The following is a 22,619-nucleotide window of genomic DNA, read 5'->3' on the forward strand; positions in this document are numbered from 1 at the left end:
ATGGGAAAATACTAGTTGTGCACATAATTTAGGTGGAAGCGATACATAGCAGTGAGAGCATGGGATTGGAAGTCAAGAATTCTGCTTTCCTGTTGGACGGCCGCTAACTCGTTATGTGACCTTGGACAAGATGTATAAATTCTCTGTGCCTCCATTTCTTCTTCTGTTAAATGGGGAGCTTTTATTCTCATAGGGTATTGTGAGCTATATAGTGCACTAGGCGTTTGAAGAGCTGTACAAGAGTTAAGTATTTTTATTAAAGAGTTTTGAGATCCTTGGATGAAATGCACTATATAAGTGAAACATATTATTTTGTATCACAGAGCAAAAAAATTTAACTAATGAATTAAAAAACAATTCCTAAAGCATCCCACTTGTTTCCACTTTATTCTAACAACAACCAAAATTGACAAATTGATTTTGATTAGAGTTAGAGAGACAGACATAAATCCCCAGTTATCGTGTGAATCAGAGCATGAGGTTTTAAACTAGGGAGAACGCTAACAGGCAAGTTATAAACCCCTGGAAAATATTTATGGTGGAAACTCTGATGCACCCATTACTGAAGTGATGCAGCTGTACTGCTAGAAACAATACAGAAAATCTGACATGCACAAGTGCGTTTTGTTTTGTCAAGGCTGATTGGAAAGAAAAAATTTGCTTGAACTACTTTAAAACATCTATGTATGGGTTTCCAGCACAATGTTTTACTACAGGTTATTACAATGTATTGTAAGTTATGAAAATTGTCACTACAGAGGGCTTATTTCTAAAATATTTAAGGTTTTTAGAAGACAATGATTGAAAATCTTACGTTGCACTTGCATATACAAGTGGTTTAATACTGAATTACTCTTTGACTGTAAGTAAAGTGGTTCAGATTTTTGAATGAGGAACAAGAAATAAGAAACTCTTGACTATAGAAATACGATTACTTGAAGTTTGGAGAGAAGAATTCCTATATGCAATTTTTATTTCAAACTTTGCCTGCTTATTTACAGTCTTTATTACAAAAGCATGATAGTACTATTGATAATATATTTTATATTTTGTTGACTATATCTGCTAAGAATTATTGAGAACATATGTTTAGTAGATATTGGCTTCTCTTAAAGTAAGCATCAGGATTTCTTGATCCCAGAATGATATTGTCTGAAACGAAGCCAATAATTACCCTGAAACACAACAAATTTTGATATTCATTTAAATATTAAGTCAATATGTGTTTGGTTAAATATAGTCACCAAAATGCCTAGAAATCTCTTAGTTAAGGGCATGATTTTTTTTTTAAAGTTAGACAAGCAGAAAAGTTGCTATTAATGTTTGATGATTCAGTCAGGAAGCAGAGATGGGTACATGCTTTCTGATTGGCTCTTCCAGGGTAAACAGTAGTAGTTTTGACTGAACACAGCTGCAGCCAGTAAAGATGTACATATTTGGGTCACACTTAATATTAAGATTCCATTTATAAAGGGCTAATAAATGATTAATAGGTATTATAAACTTGTTACAGACATGAGTGTTGTGTGTTCTAGATCGGTATAAGCAACCTGTTCTGTCAGACTCTATAGCAATCTATAACAATTGATTAGCCATTAAAAAATCTTAATTTATTAATCCTTTATAAGATATTATAAATGGAATCTAATGTGACCCCTATTTGCATATGCAGTCCAATTGGTTAACATTGCTCCAGACTTCAGTATTGTTTACCTCTGAGGAGGTCATGTTATGTAAATATATAAGCAAATTACCTCTGAGGCGGTAACAATACAAATTTACTGACTTGTCACGTGACTTTTTTCAGCCAACCACAAGCTAGGATTTGTCTTTTGTATGTAACAATGTGTGTAACGCTATTAAAGATTATCAGCTATGTATGTTAGCACCATGTTTCTATAACTATGTTGGTTTTAGGTGCTCTATCTCTGTTACATTTGTAGTTTGATTAATTTAAAAATTGTCACTGGTGGAGAAATATTTGCCAGCAAAACTGGCCTGCAACATTGTTAAAATTTGTACTCAGAGGAGTAATTGCCAACCAGTTTGCCATCTTTTGCTTTCACAAGTGCTAATGAAGAAAAAATTTTTCCATAGAAAAATCTTGAAAGATCTTTCGTCCGAAGACGCACGAGATAGAAAAGGAGATGATGAAAGTCCTGGTGTCTCTACTGTCACCTCTATGTCTGTTCCCACACCTATCTACCAGACCAGCACTGGACAGTACAGTATGTTATATTAAATATACACCCAACTAGACATACTTCTGTTACAATATAAACCTTCCCCCATATAGTTTTGTGTATCTCATATATTTGACACTAAGATGAGCTCGTGGATGGATTGGCAATACAAATGATAGCTATTGTAGTTATCATTATTTGTTGGAATTAAAGTAGTGGCTAGATGCCCATGGTGAGAGCAAGGCTCCATTGTGCTAGATGTTGTACATCCACATAGTAAGAGACAGACCATCCTTGACCCAAAGAGCTTACCATATAAGTAGAATAAAAAAGTGGGAGTAAGGTAGCATTATTATCCCCATTTTATGGATGGAGAAGTGAGGCAGAGAGAGCTGAAGTAACTTGCCCTACTCACATAGGAAGCTGATGAAAGAGTCAGGAATTTCACCCAGATTTCTTGACTCAGTTAAGTGCCTTAATCACAAGACCAACTTTCCTCGTCGATTAATTTCTTCCTTTCTAATATAACTTATTACACTTTTTTAGTAATTGTCATGATTAATTGTTTGCTGTAGTGCTTTTCCTATAAAATCTGGAACTTGCATCCCTTTCAACTTGGTTCTCCCCCATGGTGCTTTGGTGTTTTCCTTATGCCCTCATCCTTGCAAATGACACACCTTATTGGAAAGGGCTCCTTTAGTCTGTGCTCTTCTGACTGAGAAGTCAAAGTGGGTTGCTGCTCCAGACACCCCTTCCTTCTTCTTGAAGGTATTCTCTCTGCCATGATATGCATGAAATTCCCCAAAACAACAGTCCAAGACTACAACTGATCTAATTAAAACAAGATTAAGAATAGCAAAAGAAAATAATAATTAAACAAAAGAAACAGTATACATAACAGCTGTCGTGAAACTGCAAAAAGATTAGCTAGTCTTATCTTAACTTTAGTTATTAGCTGTAGTAACACAAAATACCTCATTTCTAGAAAGACATTCTTCCTCACTGACTTTTTTGGTCAGATTGCATCCAGGGGACACACCCTTCCCTCTCTGTGTCCCAGGACCTCCCCTTTTTGAAAGGCCTTGGTCATTTTTACCCTGTGACGACTTTAATCTCAAATGTGAGAGATTATAGTATCAGGGTGGGAAGTCACATCGGCATTTCAACAGAGTATTATTTGATCAGCTCAGGGAAATAAATTAGTTCTCCATACAATGATTGCTGTCCTCTGTTCCTGCTGTCATTCCCCCTTCTAGTTCTGGAAGGATCCTCTAACTTCCTTGCTCTAAATCTAACATTTCAAAGGTCATGTTGATCTTGTCTGCCCTTTAGCCAGCCTAACAAGTCAAAATGATTGAACATGCTTTGCATGGCAGCTACTCCCAGCTAACGATGTTAGAATGTGTCTGTATTCTTTTGTTGATTGGCCTTTTAACCTAACAATTCCCCGTGTACAGGCACCCACTTTGTATGAAGTGTAAACTGCTGCCAAAGACCAAATGATCTGTCACATTACCCCAAACTTTGAACATATTTACTTGCCAACTAAATCCAGGATTACTAAAAGTAAGCATGCTATTTTAAATTGAGTCTGATTCAAAACTTCTGCAACTTAAAAATGAACAAATTCTGTAGTTAAAAGAAATCCAAAATATATATTTCTTTCCTTTTATATATATATATATATATATTGCATGCAGTAGTGCCAGTGCAGTCTATGACTGGCATGGCTATTTTGGATCTTCAGTTCATTTTCAAAGTACGTGCTTCATTTTAAAAATATATTTTGCTCCAGGGTAACAGTAGTCTAGGGGCAACTTATCCATTAAGTGATTAAAACAATAAAATGTCCTATAAATGATAAATAAAGACATTTATTTATAGTCTTAGATAATGTCTTTAATCAAATAAAGCTTGAATTTCTCCTTAAATGACATTGTAGAATTATAAACTTGTTTATCCTGGAGAAAATTAATACACTTAATTCTTGGAAAATATCTATTGGAAAATCTCAAGTAGTTTAGAACGTAAACAATTTGGGTGAGCTAGTAAACTACATGGGGATTTAATATTTCACCTTGTTTTGATATCAGTATTAAAAATAGGAGAAGCAGAGAAAAACTGTAAAAGCTTGTATGCGAGATTTCCAAAAGTGCAGAAGAATTCAGCTCCCATGTAAACATTTAAATAAAGTGGCCTGATTTTCAAATGTGAGCCGCGCCCAGCAGCAACCATTAAGAAAAAGACACTTTCTCCTCGTATTAAGAATAACAGGAGTTGCTGGTTGATGTTTTTTTGTTTTTAATCAGGCCCCTGTGTTTTTTTTTTAGGGGCTAAATGAAAATACAGGCAAATATGGAAATTTTCTGCATTTATTTTTAATTACAAAAATGTCCACATACAATAGTTACAAAATATGTTGCTTCTACCACCAACCTCTCCCCTAACCGCTGTGTCACTCGCCACTGATGTCACAATCTCACCACTTGACGGTGTCACAATCTAGTCAGTCAACAGTGAGCTGTCTGGGCAGTAGCAAAGGGTGGGGAGGAGTGAAGGGAGCACTAGTTCTACCACATAGTGAATTTTTCATGTATAAATATATACGCAAATCTCAGCCTTAGTGCCGGCGCAGCTTATAACTGGCATGGCTAGTTTAGTCTATATCGGGGTCGGCAACCTTTCAGAAGTGGTGTGCCGTGTCTTCATTTATTCACTCTAATTTAAGGTTTCACATGCCAGTAATACATTTTAACATTTTTAGAAGGTCTCTTTCTCTAAGTCTATAATATATAACTAAACTATTGTATGCAAAGTAAATAAGGTTTTTAAAATGTTTAAGAAGCTTCATTTAAAATTAAATTAAAATGCAGAGCCCCCCGGACCGGTGGCCAGGACCTGGGCAGTGTGAGTGCCACTGAAAATCAGCTCGCATGCTGCAAGTTGCCTACCCCTCGTCTATATGTTCTATATTGCAGTGAAACCAAAAGTGTCAAATTTGGTCTAAAATTTAAAATGTGCATAAGTGAGGTTTTATAAAACCTGAGGCTAGTAGACATTTCTATGGCGTTATGGGGGAGGAAGTGTAAAGCAATTTTTTAAACATTAAGTATTCCCTTTGTGTTTGCAACTCAAACACTGCAGCTTTGTATTTTTGTATGAGCCTGAAAGTGACCAGAAGCTGATGAGTCTCTTTTCAATCTTCAATCTATGTGAAATACAAAACAGTAAACAAACTGTGTGAATCCTGGAAAATAAATTAGGTTGTTTAAATTTGTTCAATTTAATAGCCTACTGGATGTTAGTATCATATGTAAGGACATTTTGTTGTAAATATATGGTTTTAACCCAACAGTGTTTCTGACTGCCCCATGACTTCAAATCAGTCTTTAAAGATGGAACAAAATTGTGGGGCTAATTTTTAAAGTACCAACTTCAGATAGGTGATTGCCTATTGGAAGTGGATATACTTAGTACACAGAAGGAAAACATTTTCTCTGTATCTACCATATTTTTTCTCTCTCTTTCACTGAAGTTACTATTGCCCCAAATGGAGCACTGCAGCTGGCCAGTTCAGGTACAGATGGTGTGCAGGGTCTGCAGACATTAACAATGACAAATGCTAGTGGCACTCAGCCTGGGACAACAATACTGCAGTATGCGCAAACATCTGATGGTCAGCAGATACTTGTGCCCAGCAACCAGGTGGTAGTGCAGAGTGAGTATGCATTACAAAAAAATCTAGGAATACTGTCTCCCATAAAAGTGTAGCTTTCTAAGATTTTTTCCTCTTAATTTAACTTATTCTGCTGTCTTAACAGCTGCATCAGGAGATATGCAGACATATCAGATCCGCACCACACCAACAACCACTTCCCTCCCACAGACAGTAGTGATGACCTCTCCTGTCACCCTTACGTCTCAGACAACCAAGACAGATGATCCACAGTTGAAACGAGAAATAAGGCTCATGAAGAACAGGTATGTAAGTTTCCATGTACTGCTATATAACTAGCTTCATAGCTGCAGTCAGATTCTTAAACATCATGCTAAAATATAACTTCAGATATAAAAAACTTAAAGGTATACAGGTTTCAGAGTAGCAGCCGTGTTAGTCTGTATATGCAAAAAGAACAGGAGTACTTGTGGCACCTTAGAGACTAACAAATTTATTTGAGCATAAGCTTTTGTGGGCTAAAACCCACTTCACTGGATGCATGCAGTGGATGCATCCGATGAAGTGGGTTTTAGCCCACGAAAGCTTATGCTCAAATACATGTTAGTCTCTAAAGTGCCACAAGTACTCCTGTTCTTTTTTTAAAGGTATACAGTCACCTTTAAAATCACAATTCTGTCTGAAAATTATTTTTACCCACTATAGCTGAGTAACTTTTAAGACTACTATACTATGGAAGACTAGAAGCATCCTCACTTTTCACTTAATTTTGTGTAATTAACAATGCAGTGTTGTTATAGCCATATCAGTCCCAGGATATTAGAGAGACAAGATAAGTAACTATGGGTTAGTTCCCAGATCTGAAAAAGAGCTCTGTGTAGCTCGAAAGCTTGTCTCTCTCACCAGCAGAAGATGATCCAATAAGAGATTCATTCACCTTGTTTCTCTAATGTTTTTCTTGGTTTCAAGTTGACAGTATTCCTTGATATTTAGCAAAAACTAGAATTACGTATCCAAAATTCTGAATCCCATATAAGTTTAGTAATTGTGTCACCTACGTATTATTTATCCTACACCCAGTGTCACTAGAAAATGTCAGAACGCTAGACCCAAACATATTAAAGATTTTGTCCCAGAAAAATTGGGAAAAAATGTGAACTTTTTTTCCTGTAAGCTGACCAGTTTTTGTTTAACCAAATATTTCACACATTCCTTGAACTGCCCTGTAGTTTTTAAATTTGCTTTGCTAATGCCTGTAAGTAAATAAAACCTCTCTTTTATAAGTATCCTAACCTTAAGTTTTTTAAATATTCAATTCAGACTACTCTTGTGTGTGTATAGATCTCATTTTAATTTTCTTTCTGGATGTATATTGACATATGTTTCTTTCAATCTATTTGCTCTAGAGTGAAACTTCCATTGCCATCTGTGTTCATTATTTAGGGTAGTATATGTCATTTAATTCTTGAGAAACATGAGACCCAGAACTTTCTGGAAACAAATTATTTTTGACCAGGGCTGTATTTTTGGCTTCTCATAGAACAAACTGTAAAGTTTCTGATGCTCTTAGTGAAAAGGCCATTAACTGTAGAAAAATAAAATGTTTAGGGTTTTTTGCTTTGTTTTGATAATTTTCTTTGACCAGTCAATGCTTTCATGTGAGGTGAACAGAAAAATTTGTTTTCTGTAAAGATCTCCTCCCCACGTGTGAATGGTAGCTTCAGATGGAGTCAGTATTCAAAGCAAAACATGTGACTGAACACCTAATGATATACAGTAATTGACACTTACGCCTTTTGATTTCAGGGAAGCTGCTCGAGAATGCCGTAGAAAGAAGAAAGAATATGTTAAATGTTTGGAAAATCGAGTTGCGGTCCTGGAAAATCAAAACAAAACTCTAATTGAAGAGCTAAAAACTTTGAAAGATCTTTACTGCCATAAAAATGTGTAAGAAAAGGAGGCACAACTTTTTGTGGACTGTCTAAATTTCCGCGGGGAATTTTTTTATACCGAATTTTTTAAAATTAAATGAAAGGTCAAAAATGCAACTTTTCTACCTAGATTTCACAACTTAAAGACTATAAAGATTTTATTTACAACATGTTAGTGACAAACTACAAAAAGGAAACAAGAAAACCTCAACAAAACTGCTGGCAGAACTGGAAACATCATTAAAATCAAGGCTACATCGGCAATAAAAGGACATGCACGTTTTATAAGACAAGTGATTTGAATTTCCTGAACTACAAATTAATTTGGTAACAGCAGTAATATTTGATTACAGTTAAAATGTGGATGAGATGGAATCCTTGCCATTAGTTGAAAATTATTAGCAACATATATAACCAGTATAGGTTTTAATTTTTTTTGTTTTATGATCCTTATCTTTTCTTTCGGTTATTTGTATGTAAATATTTTTATTTCAACCTGTAAATTCTAACTTACAGGTGTAGAAGATAAAGAGAAGCCAATACTTTGCTAAAAGTATAAATTATGTTTACTTTTCTCAGCTGGCAAACTGTTTAAAGGTGGGTTTTGTTTTGTTTTGGTTTGGTTTTTTTTGTAAAATGTTTGCTGTGTTTATCAAAGTTGGAGAGGTTTTGCAGAAGGCAATGGGAAAATTATTTTTCAGGCCTACCCCTGAAAGATGTCGAAGGCACATGAATAAGATGTTGACTTCTTAAGAGTATTCAACACATTCAATTACTTTAAACCAACAGTTTGGTAGAATGGGTATAGCTGAACAAAAGTTGTCAGAGAATGCTTTTTAAATAGTTTTGTTCGTGGTTACTGGGTGTGATAAACTATAATTGAAAAATAAATTGTGTGCTGATTATATATACAACTGAACATGCATTGCTTATTCTGTTTGGAGATCATACTATGCTTAATTAAAAAGTTTACAGACCAAAAAAAAGACACAGTAAAATAAAAAGCTAAAGATACATACCAAAGGGTTTAATACAGTTCTAATATAGGGTTTATAAATTAAAAAAATAAAAGTGCACAATTACCAGACTAATTTTGTAAGGTAGGCAATATTTTGTGAAGTAATGGCATCTTTGTAAGAAAATACTCTATTGAAAATAGTTAATGGCTGGTATATTTTTATAAGTAAACTATTACCTTTACAAATTCTAAAATGGAGTTTATATGCATATTTTAACAATTTATACAGTTCCTTTTAGTAAACAAATAGATATTTTGTGTCTCAGATTATTGATTATATATTTTTATGGGTTAGCACAAAGTAAAATTAGATTCTCTTTGGAGTAGAAAATATTTTGAATTACTTTTGTCTCTGTAAGCAACTGATCTTAAAAATAAATCCTAAGGAATATTGTTGAGGAAAAAGAAACAGATTAGCATTTTTTTTCCATATTCAGTAAAAACTGCACATGTGCTTGAATTTACTGCAAAAATACTATCGGGGATTCTAGTATGTATCATTTTGACTTGTTTCTTTCAAGTAAAAGTTAAAGGATGTTTGACATGATCAGGACTTGAATATAAATAAAATATTATGTGACCATGATTATTGCATGAACAGTGAATATACTATTTTCTGTAGTTAGTATTGGATCCTGCTTCCATTATTTCAATGGGAATTATGCCATGATCTATGTTACTAAAATGTGGTAAGGACATCAGTGAGTTGTGCTAGCTCAGTCCTGAATGAAATTTAAAAATGTATTTGCTCTCCTTGTATGTTGTTTATATAAGGTCTATCAACATTTATTTTATTAGTCTACTATATATATTGCGCTTCCTACCAAGCAGTCAGACCCTGAATTCCACAACTGAGTTGTTAGTGGGTTAGATAAATATTTTGTATTTGTAAAGTTTAATATAACACATGTGGCTATTATTGGATATTGTTTGCTATATAGTTGCTTTAAATAGAACTGAAATATACATTAGAATTCCTACTCATGTCAAAAATCTTTATGAAATGTTTAAAATGCATTTGTTGCCCAGCACTAGAGAAACTTGCATGCTTGGCGCTCAACCCTGCTTGGGTAAAGATGACATCCTAGGAGGTTCTGACTGTCTCAAAACTTCCATTAAGGTCAATGGGAGTTCAGGATAATGAGCACCTCAATAGGACTGGGCTCTTTGGTCAAACTCTGCCACTGAATATGTATGCACTACTTTCAGTAACTTCAAAGGGAGACAGACTCGGGGTCTGCAGGCAGACTCGGACCGTCAATATTGAAGCTTTAATCATGGCTTTCCTGTAAATTAAACTAACTTGAAACTCTTATTTGTGGTATTTTGCTCCCAACTCTGTGCCATTGCTGTTCTTTTTAAAATTTCTTCTTTTGTGATAAAGGATTTTTTTTAAATGAAACAACTGGCAAGTATCATTACAGTACAAAAAATAGTAGCTGATTCCTGCTCTGTTTTGCAGCTGAATGACTTTTATTATTGCCAGAGAGAAAAACATCAGTCAGTTTTATTCTATTGATGTAGTAGGGTTTGGGAAGAAGCAGTATAGGTATATTCTTTATCGTGGAAATATGAAGTGGTCATATTGGTTTGTTCCTTGAGTGATTACTTTTCAGGAGGAACTTATTTTGGAAAGGGTTTAACACTGAATACTATTGGTCTGGTTACCTCCATAGCTACATACATCATATGAATTGTAAAGACTTGTTGAAACAAATAGGTGCTTGCAACTCTTGACCGCAGTAATAAAGACCCCAAAATACAATTCTAATGTTCCTCACTTATTGAATCACAACTTATTTAGTTAAAGGGCTGCTGTTGAGTAACTTTGGTCCAAAATTTAATCAGTCTTAAAATCATGATGTAGAGAGTTTCTTCTGTGGTCCAGCTTTTTTTTATATATATATAACAAACCTCAACAGCTACCTAAAACTAGAAAATACTGTATGCTCTGCTGTTAGTGATCCAGAAGAGGGAGCACAAGTTAACTTTAACAATCCCCTTCTATCTGTAAACACACGACCTACTGTTGTTAAAAATCAACACCTACAATTACTGTAATTGAAAGATTGGAAAAAAGAAATTATTTTTGTTTTCTGTATACTTTTTGCATAGTTCCTGTCACAGATACTGCAATCCTTTGCAGTATCTTTGGGGACCACAGTATTGAATTTATGAATGGTTTTGTCTTATTGTGTTCTACTCCATGGGGGAGGGTTATCACAGCTCCTCCAGGAACTAAAAACAGTGGAGGGTAATTATCCTGGGGATTGTAAGCAACTCCAGAGAACCACTGCCCCATGGGGTGTTTGGATATAGTGATTAAAACTGAGTTTTCCAGAGAGAGACTCAAAGACATGGCTTTTGTATAAAAAGCTGAGCTTGAGCTGACTCAGGGCCTTCCCTTGGATTCAGCAAACAGAACCTTCTGTGTAAGAGAGGCCACAACCCTCATGGAGGAGCTGGAAAGATTTTGGCTTACGAGGGCCCCATAAAACTGATGGGTGACCTTTGGTAAGGTTTTAACATACATACAGGAACTATTATCCGTTTGTACATGTTTCCTCTGTATGCTCTTTTGTTCTTACAATAAATGTTCTCTGCTGAGAAAGAGCTGCATGTTACCTGGTAAAAATGCTGTCACTGTCCTCAGAGAGAAGGCACAGTCCAGGTGCTGGCCTTTAGGCAGACTGACTTGCTGGGAATATTGCAGTGTATGATGGGAGTTTGCAGCCCTAAGCCCCCAAGTAAGAAGGGGGTGGGACAAGGGTCCCTGCCCAGAGACAGGTGACAGCTGGAGACCTGATTGGGCATGCTTGGAGTGGACCACACAGGCGGAAACAGGTGAAGTCTCCTTGGAAGTTGGACTGTTCCCACTGCAGAGTCTGTTAAACATTTCCCTGTTTGTGTCAGTCTGAGAGAACAAAACAGAAAAGTATGATTGTAAAACCACACACACTTTTAGGAGACTTGGGCATATGTATTTACCTGAAACTACTTTTAACAATTTTTATTAGCTAGATTTCAAGGTGATGGGGGTGTCCTTTTAACCCCAAACCATTTCTACAGAACTCTACTGACAAGACTATTCTGGTGCACAAACATGCCAGGACATGAATCAGTTAAATTGTTTTTTCCACAAACAAAACAAAATCTGTATCAATCTTGGTGGAAAATACATTTTATTTTAAAGATCCTAAGATGTTACAGTATTGAAAAATCACTTACATGACTATGTCCCTTTAAGCCTAGAATAGAAAACACATTATGATTTGCTTAAATTATACATTTTCTGCTTTACCTTAACAAACAACGGACCGCTATGCTGTGCCCGCTAACCACTGTAATGCACATTTTCTTTAATGGTCCTTTATTTAATGAACAACAACTATAATCTTGTAACAACATTCTAGAAAACAGGCTGGTTTTCATCATGTTTGTAAAGTTCAAGCCCCACAGAATATACTAATGCAATTGTACAATATCTTTCTCTATTGTGCATAGTTTTTACTTATACCTGTGATAATAGTTCAAAAATGCTTTATTACAGGCTGTGTACATAGGTGAGTTAGCTAGATAAAAGAAAAAAAAAGCCTTTTACTAAACAAGTAGCATTTATACACATTCATTAAGGATACTTATTCATAAAAGTCATGCGTGGCTGCCTGTTGATGCAGAGTTCATGTGGCAATCTCAGAGAGGCCCCTGAAGTCTCTAGTGTAACCAAATGATGTGTGTGTCCACCCCACAGTCAAAAGAATCAGAGCAAGTATAATGCTCAGGGTCCTGGTGGCTTTGCTGGCCAGCAAAAGGCGAGCTTTTATCCACCTTCTATATCGAGAGACACGTACATAGATCCCAGGAAGTTTGGGTCGGCCGCATCCAAATCCAAAACTGGTAATCCCTATCAGGTAATATTTGCTGGTATCCAGGTGATAGCACACTAATGGTCCACCACTATCTCCCTAACAAGAAAAAAATGACACCCCCCTGCACAGTTATTTCTAGTATTATGAAATTCTGAGGCACAGACATTAGAATTAAGATTATAATTATTTAATGTTTACTAATGGTAGAAAGAAAACATTTATATCCAAAATATATGGATGAATCACGATAAGTTTGCATCTGGTAACCTTAACCAGGTCAGACTATCATACCTGCAGTAGGTTTCTTATAGTCTATATTACTAAAGTTCTTAAACATTTATCTCCTCCACAGATCTACATTCTAGCATTCAGATCACTCTAAAGCTACATATCTACAAATTAATAACTGAATTTAAATTCAGTTATCTATCTAAATTATGCATATATGCAAATAAGTGCTGAGTTCCACTGTATAAATAGTAATGGCTCATAATCTGCCTATCAATTCCCAAATCACCTGTTCAAAGGAAGATTGCTGAAGAAGATAAGATGGTAGACAATACTTGTGAATACATCGTCATCTTTAATTATAGAAATAAACTACTTGTCTTTCATATTAATGGGCCCAATATCTACACTCTAAGGCCCAAACCTTGAAGTCCTTTTGCAAGTTAATGCCCTTTGACTTGAATACTGATGGTAAAACTAGCATGAATCAAATCAAGTTAAATGCACCTTCTTCACTGAAGCAGTAAATAAGACCGTTCTTCAGCCTCTACCATATGTGGTACGTCTTACTACTTATACGTTCCTTTGATTGTTAAGTTTTATATTAATGTCTTCCAGGTCCATTGTATCAGTTATGGCATGAATTGAATTGTAATCTGTTCTGTGGAGAGGTACTGTCATTGTACAAAGTTGCATGCTGTGTATTCCATATGGAGAGCTGGTTACATAACGCTTGCAGTGTAAACAGACCAGTACAGTAAGTATCCTCCATAAGACTGGGACTTTTCAGCTTGGAAAAGAGACGACTAAGGCGGCATATGAGAGAGATCTATAAAATCATGACTGGTGTGGAGAAAATAAATAAGTAGGGCCCTGTGAAAAACGCATCATAGACCATGAAATCTGGTCTTTTGTGTACTTTTACCCTCTACTATACAGATTTCACAGGGGAGACCAGCACTTCTCAAACTGGTGGTCCCAAACCAAAAATGGGGCATGGGGGGTCTCAAGGCTATTGTAGGGGGGGTTGCAATATTGCCACCTTTACTTCTGTGTTGCCTTTAGAGCTGGGTAGCTGGAAAGTGGCAGCTGCTGTCAGAACCCAGCTCTGAAGGCAGCGCCACAGCAGTAAAGGCAGCAGTACCATACGATGTCATCCTTATTTCTGCACTGCTTCTTGCAGCTGGGGGAGGTTCCTGGAGGTGGGTCTGATCCGGCCCCAGGAGAGACCCCTGCAGGTGAAAAGGAAGTCCTATCCCACTCCAGCCCGTCCAGGACCAGCAGCTGGAGCCTGACATATGATAGGAGCCCTCAGCCAGGGTGCTCCCTGGCTCTGGGCCCAGCACCCCAGTGCTCAGGAGTTAAAGGCACTTTGGGCTGGCTGTGTGTGTTGGGGGAGAGGTGACTATGGAAACCCCCCAACCACAGCACCCTGGGCCACCATAAGGCCAGCCCTGCCCCCCAAAAAAGTGAGGATCCCCCCCATACCATGCCACTCTCACTTCTGCACTGCTGTTGGCAGTAGTGTTGCCTTCAGAGCCAAGTGCCCAGACAGCAGCCGCAGATCTCTGGTGCACAGTTCTGAAGCCAGTGCCAGCACAGAAGTAAGGGGTGGCAATACCATGACACCTCTTTTCCCCACATGACCTCCTTTTGGGTTCTGACCCCCATGGTTACACCACCATGAAATTTCACATTTAAGTATCTGAAAGTTAAATTTATGATTTTAAAAATCTTATGACCGTGAAATTGACCAAAATGCTAGAGAGACAAGGTGGGTGAGGTAATATCTTTTATTGCACCAACTTCTGTTGGTGACACAGTTGAGCATTTGAACTACACAAAGTTCTTCATCTGAGAGCTCTGTGTAGCTCGAAAGCTTGTCTCTCTCAGAAGTTGGTCCAATAAAAGATATTACCTCATCCACCTTGTCTCTCTAATATCCTGCGATCAGCTCGGCTACAACACTGCATACAATTATTACATTTTATCAGTTTGATGCCAAAATCATAGTATTAAGACTTTGAAACATCTGGGCAATACCATTGTGAAAATCATCACTACACACATAGTCAGAGGTGAAAGTAAGCCGGTACGGCTCCCTACGGAGTACCGGCAAAAAAAGGTGCAGTAGTGTACCAGCAAGTAAGTAGAGCATTCAGTACTGGCTTACTTTCACCTCTTTTGGTTGCATAACAAAAAATTTAAACTCAAAGCTAATAAAAGCTTGGAAAGGGAAAACTCTCTGTCACATTTGTTTGTTGTTTCTCTCCCTCTCCTCCTCCAGCCAGGCTGCCCAAGGTGGCGAGGCTCCGCATTCCCCTGACCCCCCCCCCCCACTCAGGAGGGGCTGTAGTGGCTCCCCTCTAGCTTGTAGCAGGGACCAGGGGAACTGGCTGAGGGAGAAGCCTCCCCAGGTAGCCTGCTGCCTGCATAGGACCAGTTTAAACTTAGCTGTTCACTCTGTGGTCTGAACCAGGAATTAGGGGCTATTTCTGGCATCCTTGTTAATTTCACTCGCAGTTGTTTGGGGAGGGGGGTGACCAAAGCCGAGGCAGTTCTTTTCTGCCCCCTGGATGTGGCAATCTTCAATAATATAATACTCAAAAAATACAATCAAAATCAGGGACCATTTCCAAGTTGAACTTGGAAATGGTTCCTGATTTGGATTGTTTTTTTATATACACCTCTACCCCGGTATAATGTGGTCCTCGGGGGCCAAGAAATCTCACCGCCTTATAGGTGAGACCCTGGGCCCTTTAAATCACTGCCCGAGCCCGGCTGCCAGAGCCCTGGCCGGGATTTAAAGGGCCCGGTGCTCTAGCTGCTGTGGGGAGCCCCGGTCCCTTTAAATCACTGCCAGAGCTCTGGCAGCAGGGCTTGGGTGGTGATTTAAAGGGCCCGGGGCTCCACACAAATTTGGATATAACGCGGTAAAGCAGGGGGCTTGGGTGGCGCTTTAAAGGGCCCGGGGCTCCCCGCTGCTATACCACGTTATATCCGAATTTGTGTTATATCGGGTCGTGTTCTATCGTGATAGAGGTTTAATATACATATATGCACAGTTTGTGCATATATATACATATAAATATTATTTATATATACATATAAATACATATAAATAATACCTGTTGTATTTTATTGTAATCTTTGTGTCAAGCATTGCATAAACAAACAATTTGTCTTGTTTTTGTTCTTCCTTCTTTCTGTCAACCTGGTCTTTCCTTCTACTGTGTATCACTGTTTTTAAATTCAGATTATTTTTCTCTAAAATCATCATTCTTTCCTCTTCTCTGATGCCTTTCTCTCTTCTGACTTGACCTTTGTTTTCTGTTTACTGTATTAATGCCCAAATCCTGGTCCCAATGAAGCCAATGAGAGTTTTGACTTCAAATTTCCATGGCAGCAGGCTAGGACAGTACAGTACATTTACAAATAGAAAATTCCAGTCTTACCTGACAGCTATCGATACCTCCAGATTCAAAGCCAGCACAAAACATATTATTATTAACCATTCCTTCATACCATTCAAAACCATTACAAATATCAGAAGGAATAATGTCTACTTGAGCTTCTTGTAATATAGGTGAGCCTTCACCTGTAATGGAACATAGAACATATAGAAGATGGAACATTTTGCTACTACAACTGTAGCATTTTTGTGCACATATTTTTCAGTTCAGTGAGACTACTCGTGCTGAAAATTAAGAACATGTGACAATTTGGGGAATCTGGCTATGCAGAGTTTATGAATACTATTTGGCTTTAAGATGGAGGAGAGTCTTTACATTGCGACGGTTGCCCATTCAAATGGGCCAATGGGCTGGCTGAAGCTAGGAGAACCAGTTTTCTCTAACTTCTCTGCAGGGGTCTGGGGTCTGAAGGAGTGGAATTTCCCCAAAAGCAGCACAAAAAGAAAAGGTTTTAGCGATGGGTTTTAGGAAAAACAGAGACTCAGAATGAACTAACGTGAGGCAGGGCATGGTGTACAGGTGTTCTATTGTTTAGACTGGATCTATATAGTTCTTGTCTTGTGCTATCTAATGGGTCTATTTGCTTCCACTATCATGTCCCTGAAGAGGTAAACTGTAAGCCAGCGTTTCCTACAAGGTGAAACTCTGGAAAAGTGTGTGCTAAGCTACTGGGGAGTCTGGGGGAGATGACACTAGTCATGGAGGAGATGCAGTTAGACCGGGCGTTCAGCTCAGAAGCGATGTGAAACGGAGGATCTATACCCTATGTGTGGGCCTGGAGTCTGATTAGTCTCAGGAAGCTTAAAAGCATATGGGCCTGGAATCCAAAAACAGTAGCCTGGTGTGTCCAGCAGGGGGATTTTTACCATGACTGTGACAACATACATAAGTCATTGCAGGATCGGGGTGGAGGTGTTGTTTGATACATCTGCCTTTCTGATTCTGAAGAAACATGTGAGATACTAGTACTTAGACCTGAACACTTTCAAAGTGCAGGGGCCGTGTTGTGTCCCATAGGCTCATCTGACCCCAGATGCCCTTGTATCTTCCCTTAGGGAGACAGCTCCACTATGAAAGTTACTACCTGTACATACTGAGTCTGTGCTCACTGGTGTTTAGACAGGAGAGAAGAGAATCCCGTGCAGACCGGCCAGCCCCGCTACTCATTTAGAGCCCTACATAGTCTCAATCTTTCTATAGCTAATTTACTGTTGCTAAGTATAATATTTTTTCTAAGTGCTAATGTCTGGGAACTGAAACAAGAATCTAGAAGTCAAGTTTAGTTCTTCCTTCTATTACGTTATCCCTGGACTAAAGACTACAGGCCAAACTATGCCCTCAGTTACACTTGTTCAGCCCTAGGTTGCCTTCAGTGGGGGTATAACTGAATTTGACTTGCATAATGATTTACAGGTGATGTAAATGGAAATTTGAACCCAGCTTGACTTTCAGACCTTTTTGTGAGTTTGAGCTGCTGATGGGTAGAAAAAACTTTTTACTTGTAAACTGAAAATTGTATATGAAAACACTGAACACAGAATTTCACAATGTTAGCAGAACTGCACTTTAAGCAATCAAGTTTTGTGCTAAACAGCTGATTCCTTTAAGAGGGCTCAGTTGCACTGAAAAATACTCTTCTCTTCATTTTCACTTTTTACCAAAAAAAATCATTCCTAATCCTAATAAACTGAGGCCCATAGGTAGAGTTTTAATGGTATTGTTATTCCAGGTAATAACACTTTCATGCTTCATCAAATTCTTTCTTTCTCTGGATAAAATGAAAGCAGTAGGAATATATCATGTTTTTTGTAATTAAAAGGAGGATGCATCTGGAATAAAGCCAAGGAGAGCATGAATGGCAGCAGTACCTAGGAAAGAAATGCCAAAAAGATGGTTTAAAAAAAGCTACCCTTGAAGCTCAAAACAAAACCACATCATTTAAATAATGCCTTCACAGCAAGTAAGCTTGCATTACTTGAAATCAGCTATTTCTTGGATCACCAGTTAGTTTAATAAAAAACAAACAAAAAAGGAAGCAAATATTTACCTTTCTCTGAAATACTACCCCAACCACTTATGAAGCACTTTGTTTGGTTGTTGATGTTTAGATGAATGTGAACAAAGGGTAAGCAGATGGGCTGAATATAGTCATTGTAGCTTACAGATTTATATAGTTTAAATAATGCAATATCATTTTCAAACGTCTCTATCCGGAATTCTGAATGGACAATAATCTCTCTAACACTATGTTTCACAGTATGTCTCTCAGGTCTGGAAATATCATGAAGGCCAATCACAACCCTCCAGTAGTATGGGTCCCTAAAAGAGAATCAACAATTCATTTCTTACATCTGTGGTACAATAAATAAATTACTTGTTTGCATTCTTTAAAATCTGTTTCGTTTTGTTGGCAACTTATGCACATTTGACAACATGCTTTAAAAATTCCATATTAAATATTTTTGGGACAAGTTTATGATAGAGATAGCTGAACTGAGAACACAGATTGCCTCATATTTGGCAAGGCAAATCCAGATCAATATTTTCAATTAATATTCAGATTTGGCTGCCCAGCTATGCCTGTGGAGCTCAGCAGTGAGTTTTTTAGGAGAAAAGATCCAAATAGAATTTTTTAATAGAAATGTTGAATGCTTAGTGAAAGAAGTATGGAATCTTGACAGTAAAAGAAACAATAATGGAAACAGGATCTTTAATAAAGAAGTCTAGAGGTGAGATTCTAAGAGGTGCAGCTCAGTACTCACAGTCAGGGAGAAGCAAAAGTGGCCCTAAGCTATCTTTGCACCTTCTAGATTCTGGGCTGCTCTGGGGCTGGAGAGGTACGCATTGTAACTTAAAATCGCTCTGGGGGTCAGTAAGGATCGCTAAGGATGTGTCAGTAGATTAATAAGCCTCTTTTGAGGTGTTTATTACTGTACTGTAAAATTAAAGTTTAGCCTCTAATAGTCTCTTAGTATTTTCTAAATAAAGGTTTTACAACCTAGTAGAATAAAAGAGATGAAGCAGTGCTTACTTTAGAAAAACTGAAAAATCCCCTGCAATGTTTGCTACCCAAATATTGCAACATTTTGCTAGTGCAGTATAAGATTACTGAACAGTAAAGCTGATTGGGAAAAAAATATTCCTGGAAAAAATTAAAATTTTTAGTCAAAAACCTGAAAATTTTTGTCCTAACACAGCAGTCCACTCCTAAGCCTGCCCTCTGTGTTGGCACTGTTGATGTGGAGCCCCCAGACCCAGCCAGGCTGGGGATGCAGAGACCTCTAGACACAATTACTCTAGTTACAGACCCTCTGGTGGAGGGCAACTGATGACCTTAAGTTGCACAGAATGTTTTAAGTGGTTCCTCTGAGCCAGAGTGGATGCCAACACTAGGGAGTATTGGGACACAGGAGTCAGGTGTTCACTCCTCAGTAATTGTTCTACAATCTTAGAACCCAATCCATGCAAGTCTAGCAAAACTCCCACTGATTTCCAGAGTGTAGTATCTGGTCCTCCATTTTGCTCAAGGATAATTCTGATATTTCAAATTACGCTATGGGAGTTACAGGTGATGCATTTCTGGTCAATTATACCGTTCTCACACTTAAGTTAACGAAGGATTAAAATGTAATACATACATTTGTCGTCTAACACAATGCGCTGCTGTCAGCACTGAATACTCATTAACTAAAGATCCACCGCACAGATGTTTAAATCCTACACCATACTGGTAAACTTGGAGACTAACTTGCCACGGCCATGCTCCGAGCTGTGCATCATGTCCACCTACGATCCGAGGTCCTGATATCATATCCACCAGTACCCGCTCTCCGCAGGCTATAAAACAAAACACCACCAGTTACATTGTTCACATTGCAATATGAAGATTTTGTGCATTTCTAGTGTTTTCTGCATGGGTTTTACAAAAGGTTTACCAATGTTATTACAACTATTTTTTGCATTCCCATTTAGAGCCCTGCTTCAGCAAAGTGCTTGTGTGTGTGCTTAAGTCCATCACTTCATCTATGTTTAAGTGCTTTGCTGAATAGGGATCACTTTAAGCAAGTGGTTGAAGATAAGTATGTGCTCAAGTGTGTTGCTGAATCAGGGACTAACTGCCTTTAAGAAATGTACAGAAAGTTGCACAAAAGTATGTACTGTAGTGGTGTCTTATATGATATTGTGCTTATATAATGTGACTGTACCAACATTTAATTAAAAAGTATTAAAAAAAAGTGCAAACTCTTCTTTAAAGCAATGCAAGAATTTTGAAATTATTTAACAATGAAAAGTTTGTGACTTTTAACATTATACTTTGTATTGATGTCCAAGGTCTTCAAAGAAATTTACAAAGGGTGCATAGTATTATCTGAGGTATGGTAAACAACATAACAGCAGGTCAGCAGCAAAACTGGCAACAGAATCCAGCTTATCTGCATTTCCAGTTCCCTACTCTAAATATGACATTCCTGCCTTCTGTACTCACAGTATTTACTCTGGTGATGAAGCATTTTATCATGTATTCAGAGTTAACTTCAAGCTTGGCTTACGGAGTCAGCTACCCAGGATACTGATCTATCTTAGGTATTGATGTGGCCCCCATGACCATTGTGATGCTAAATCCATTATGGCACTCAGATACAACACCCATGAGATAGGGGAGCACTATTCTCCCCATTTTACAGCTAGTCTCTTGTGTCTCAGCTCCCTAAGTGACTGTGGATCACACACGAAGCCTGTGACACAGCAAGGAATTTAACCTAGGATTTGAATGGCCCAGGCTAGCATCCTAACCACTAAACCACCCTTCTTTTCCATACAGATACCAAATGTAAAAAGCATAGGTCCCTGGAACCAGGGTGTTGGGGGTGTGGCAAAACCCCCTGGCTTGAAGTGTTTTCTATCATATACATGGTTGACAGTTTAGTTCAATGGCTCTCAGCACCCTTACTATACAAATTGTTCCAATATCACTGAATGTAAGGGGCTATCAGCATATGTTGGGATTCCCTCTGAGACCTTTTCAACTCAGCTTATTGAGAACACTTTGGTTCTGGGATCCAAAACACACAGTTTGGCTCTAATAATAGGAGATATACCAATCTTATAGAGCTGGAAGGGATCCCAAAGGGTCATCAAGTCCAGTCCCCTGCCTTTACAAGCAGAACCAAGTACTGATTTTGCCCCAGAGCCCTAAGTGGCCCCTTTAAGGATTGAACTCATAACCCTGGGTTTAGCAGGCCAATGCGCAAACCACTGAGCTATCCCTCTCCCCAAGTTTATCATTCAGGTTCCTTTATTTGGCATGCAGCAAAGCTTGGTTGAGTTGATCAGCAACGTAACCTTCCCCATTATGCCTGTGATCACATAGGCACTGATTGTGGGGACGCGAGCGCTGAAATCCTTTTCCGAATCATGTGAAACACTTTCCACATCCAACCTCATACCTGAACCGTGGTTCTCGTGACCCAACCTCATACTTCGGCCAAGGGGCACATACTTGATGGCCTGATTTATTAGCACCCGTACTACTCTGGCGGCAGAGCGAGGTGGGCGCAGCAAGAACCCTACCGGCCCCTCCCAGCACATGCCCTGCATTGCTCTGTGATTCATGGCCTATGTCAAGTATGCCCTGGAGATACATGGGAAGGTTGTCGCACAGACTCATGGGCCATGACACTCTGGGGGGGGGGAAATCCTCTCTGCGCAAGCGCCGTCGTGTCACACCAGAGTAATGGAAAATGTGGTTCCAACAGTGGGCGGCGTGAGCACGCGCAGCGCCGGTCCCGGCTACGCGCTGTCTGAGGCAGGGCCCGCCCAAGCCGCTGCCACGCCCCGCGGCCTCCCGCCACGCCCAGCCGCGGGACCTTACTGCTGGTGGAGCGCCTCGGGCCCGGGCTCCCGGGGCCGCCGCCCGCTCGCAGCAGCAGCACCACCACCAGGGCGGCGGCACAGAGACTCGGCCACATCGTCCTGGGAGCAAACAAAATGGCGGCCGGTTCGCCTCTAACGGTTATTCCTGGGCTGCCGGCGCGCGGGTGCTGGCCACGTCACCAGGGGAAGGCGCCATGCCCCGGGCTCGTGCTGCTGCTGGGGAGAAGGTGTGAGGCAGGCCGGGTGGGGGGTTGGAGGAGAGGAGTGGACAATAGGGTTGGGCCTGGGGCGCAGTTTGGGGAAGGAGGGGTGGAGTCTGTAGGGGGAGAACAGGGGAAGCGGATACGGGGGGGCTGTCTAGGGGGAC

At 38.9% G+C, this 22,619-nt stretch overlaps 3 protein-coding genes across 11 annotated transcripts in view; 2 read left to right on the forward strand and 1 right to left on the reverse strand.

Moving 5' to 3' along the window:
* Positions 1 to 8,709, forward strand: part of ATF1 (activating transcription factor 1) — a 27,506-nt gene extending 18,797 nt beyond the window's left edge. For 3 of the 4 annotated variants that reach the window (XM_039514124.1, XM_039514123.1, XM_039514125.1), the window contains 4 exons: positions 2,098 to 2,228; positions 5,719 to 5,901; positions 6,005 to 6,164; positions 7,666 to 8,709. In XM_039514124.1, the coding sequence (XP_039370058.1) occupies positions 2,098 to 2,228; positions 5,719 to 5,901; positions 6,005 to 6,164; positions 7,666 to 7,810 (619 nt within the window). In that variant the 3' untranslated portion in view covers positions 7,811 to 8,709. The remainder of the gene's footprint in view (positions 1 to 2,097; positions 2,229 to 5,718; positions 5,902 to 6,004; positions 6,165 to 7,665) is intronic. The other variant, XM_039514126.1, reaches the window with a different exon arrangement.
* Positions 1 to 22,383, reverse strand: part of TMPRSS12 (transmembrane serine protease 12) — a 23,984-nt gene extending 1,601 nt beyond the window's left edge. Inside the window, exons 1-6 of one of the 6 annotated variants that reach the window (XR_005591191.1) lie at positions 22,251 to 22,383; positions 20,131 to 20,215; positions 18,426 to 18,697; positions 16,361 to 16,503; positions 11,434 to 11,722; positions 2,861 to 3,014 (exon numbers count right to left, since the gene is read on the reverse strand). Coding sequence is in view for 2 of the 6 variants with exons in the window: in XM_039514120.1 (XP_039370054.1) it covers positions 3,004 to 3,014; positions 11,434 to 11,722; positions 16,361 to 16,503; positions 18,426 to 18,697; positions 20,017 to 20,215; positions 21,826 to 21,991 (1,080 nt within the window). In the remaining 4 variants the exon portion in view is untranslated. The other 5 variants (XR_005591189.1, XR_005591190.1, XR_005591188.1 and 2 more) reach the window with 5 other exon arrangements.
* The window catches only part of SCN8A (sodium voltage-gated channel alpha subunit 8), a 147,731-nt gene continuing 147,484 nt past the window's right edge, over positions 22,373 to 22,619 (forward strand). The window contains exon 1 of the mRNA XM_039514119.1: positions 22,373 to 22,479. The gene's annotated coding sequence lies outside the window, so the exon portion shown is untranslated. The remainder of the gene's footprint in view (positions 22,480 to 22,619) is intronic.

The sequence above is a fragment of the Mauremys reevesii genome, linkage group 25, assembly GCF_016161935.1.
Source record: "Mauremys reevesii isolate NIE-2019 linkage group 25, ASM1616193v1, whole genome shotgun sequence".
NCBI classification, from domain to species: Eukaryota; Metazoa; Chordata; order Testudines; family Geoemydidae; genus Mauremys; species Mauremys reevesii.